This window comes from Nestor notabilis, unplaced genomic scaffold (assembly GCF_000696875.1).
Source record: "Nestor notabilis isolate BGI_N333 unplaced genomic scaffold, ASM69687v1 scaffold29263, whole genome shotgun sequence".
NCBI lineage: Eukaryota > Metazoa > Chordata > Aves > Psittaciformes > Psittacidae > Nestor > Nestor notabilis.
Window position 1 is genome coordinate 25,268 of NW_009921039.1, and position 3,023 is coordinate 28,290.

Genomic DNA, 3,023 nt, shown 5'->3' on the forward strand with positions numbered 1-3,023 from the left:
AGTGGAAAACCTCACAGGACAGAAAATAGCATTCATAAATGTCAGTGCTGGGCTTGACTTTTATTAGGCAAAACAGGTAGTTGACAGAATTGCCACTGATATGAACGGTAAGGTCATCTTGACCCTTCTGAAGGTTGAACTGTTGTAAACCATTTGCAACTTCATAAACTAAAGGGATTTTTTCCTATAGTTTGCTAGCTGTGGTGAACTATCTTGAAGCCTTTATCTCCAGCTCTAGGCATTACCACAGCTGGGGATAAATGTCCCGACCGTATTGTCCTTGGTACTTAACCGTGTCAAAACTCTGGCTTCAGAAGTTCTTTCTGAGCCAACTCTACCTTTCTAAGGAGCAATTTCATTTCATCTTAAGCATGTTATTTCTTGAAGAACTTTTGCCTGACAAGTTAAGCTTACTTGCTGTAAGGAAGTTACTATGTAACTGCAGGGTCTCTGTGCTGGAGAAAAGTGATCCATTTTATCTTCTTTGAACACACATCCTCTTTTAAATGAGAGAATATGCGAACAAAACATCAGTATACAAAGGCAAGAGTAATTGTCCTATTAAATATTTTCTTAAAGGTATCTTCTGTTCTTTACTGATGGAAAAAATAAAACTGTGGGGTAATGTGACTTTCTTATGCATAGCCCTCTATGTTTTGCTTTTAGGAGATTGACGAGTACATCGTGCAAGCCAAAGAAAGAGGCTATGAGACCATGGTGAATTTTGGAAGGCAAGGGTTGAATTTGGCAGCAACTGCTGCAGTGACAGCAGCTGTAAAGGTACCTTTCGCTTGCATTAATCGCTTTTCTCCTTGATCTAAACCAGTGTACTTGTACTGAGGATTTGACATTTTTGAACAAAAATATTAATTCTGCAAATGTATTGAAAACTTGGAGCACAACTTAAGGGTTGCAGTCCTCTACTCCTCATCCTGTATTTGTCTTTTAAGGTGGCTTCTAGTTTGTTCTTGGATAATGGGGATCAGTTTACTATAATTCAAAAGATACCATGCAGATTTCTATGCAGGCTTTTGGTAAAGATGACTTGTTTCTTTTCTGTCTCTGTTATGCTTTCTTGTTTGTAAACAAACTGTTTAAAGGATTTCTGGCTTTTCTGCTGTTTTTCTCCAATCAACTAGAGGTAACTCCGCATATGAAGTAAGGCATGAAAGATTGCTACCACAGATGAAAGTTATCTTGACACAATTAACTTGTTTGCAACTTGTTGGCTGAATTATTAAATTAATACACTAAGCATAAGCTTGCATATTACTCTTTAGCATACTCTTGCTTTGTCCGGTTTCCATTAAATCATGAAGTAACCTGTGATTGTTCCTACAAAACTCATGACCTTCAGTAGAATCTCAGAGAAAAACAAAATACAAGCTTACAAGTAAGATTCTCAGCCTGCTGTGGCCCACAAAAGGAGTATAATTTCAGGCAATGTGTATCCTACCTAATATTTATTTAAACCAAAACACAAAAAATAAGTATGGAAAGAAAGGTATGTATAATTAGTTAAATGATAGTTTTAAGGTGATCAGGATAAATTTCTTCCTGGGAATAAATGAAACTGCTGTGTTCATAGGAACAGGACTGAAAACCCGAACACTGTTAGTAGGTAACAGAAAGCAGGTCTGTGTGGAGGTCCCTGAATGTCAAAGTTAAGTAGGTACAGCTAGCATTTAACTTGTATTTCTGTGTTTGTATGTGAGTTTCTTACTTTATCAATCGGATATCTCTAAAAACCTGCGTTTTCAAATGCTGTGTCAAAAGTGTTTGGAAAAATAGTCATGCATTTCTTGTTTGTATATTTCGTCTCTTTTTAAAGATAGCTGTGGGTGGTAACAAAATTTCGATTCAAAACATGGACATAATGAGCCTAAGATATTAAGAATATGATTAAATTTGATCACTGGTTCTTTTTTGTTATTCAAACTCTCAGGATTGCCTTGAGGCATGAAATAATTTAGAATGAACTAGAGTACACCTCTAAAGGAATGAAAGTATTAATAGTGAAAGCAGGTTAATAAAAAAAAAAAAAAAGATACCCACCCCAACCCAAACAAACCAACCAAACAAAATCTTCAAGTACTCTACTGGGAAAAAGTTTAAGAACTAGGCTAACTGCTAAAATGCAAATTCTTTGCCAAACAGCAAATCATAATTTATTATAATGTGCACCTGTAATGATACTTACATGTTTTCCTTGTGTCTGGCTGTCTGGCTAAGATTTTTTTTTTTCTATTTCCTTGTTAGTCCTTATGGTGTTACAGAAATATTGTAAAAATAAATAACACAAATATCTCCTCCCACTTTCTACTGAAATAATTAATAACTTTTTCCTAAATGTCTGTGTTTAGATTTCGTTGCCATTTAGCTGTGACTGGCAAGATGCCTGCTCTGTTTGTTAAAACTTGTTAAACATGCTCATGAATATTTGTACAGAATTAGTTCAGTGCAGACGAGATGCTTGGGCAAAATGACCACCACAATACTGAAGACCTCAAAAAGACATGATTTTTAAACAGTATAAAAGAGGAGACTCTCTCAAAATCTTTGTTTTGGCATGTTAAACTTCTCTTTAGTCTGTCATTCCAAAAATCTGAGTGTGGCTGTTCCGTGCAAGCAAATGGAGACAATGCATGTGTGCCTGATTTTGTTCCCTGTTTTTCAAGAGTTGACTGCTGCCTCCAGCAGGTGAAAAGATTATCCCTTCAGCATGAGCTGGTGGAGCATGCTATAGGATTTCAGGAATGGAATCCTACTAGTGGGATCAGTTTTGATGGGAAGGAGACACACTTTCATCACTCTTCAGGAGCAGGCATGCTTATTCTGACATATCAGATCTTAAATTAGGAGTAGAGAATGTGGGAGGTTAAACACAAGAGGTCCAAAGAAAGCTTCTTTTCACTAAAGTGTCCAAGCAAGAGACGCTACAATGTCTGCTTATGCTAACTTGGAGGGGGATAAAATTGCTTGAAATTCTCTGGAATATTTTCAAGATCAAGTGTGGGAAAGAG

General features: G+C 36.5%; 1 protein-coding gene across 1 annotated transcript in view; it reads left to right on the forward strand.

Moving 5' to 3' along the window:
- Nucleotides 1-3,023, forward strand: part of REEP3 (receptor accessory protein 3) — a 27,308-nt gene that overhangs the window by 15,304 nt on the left and 8,981 nt on the right. The window contains exon 5 of the mRNA XM_010010971.1: nt 667-780. Coding sequence (XP_010009273.1) covers nt 667-780 — 114 coding nt within the window. The remainder of the gene's footprint in view (nt 1-666; nt 781-3,023) is intronic.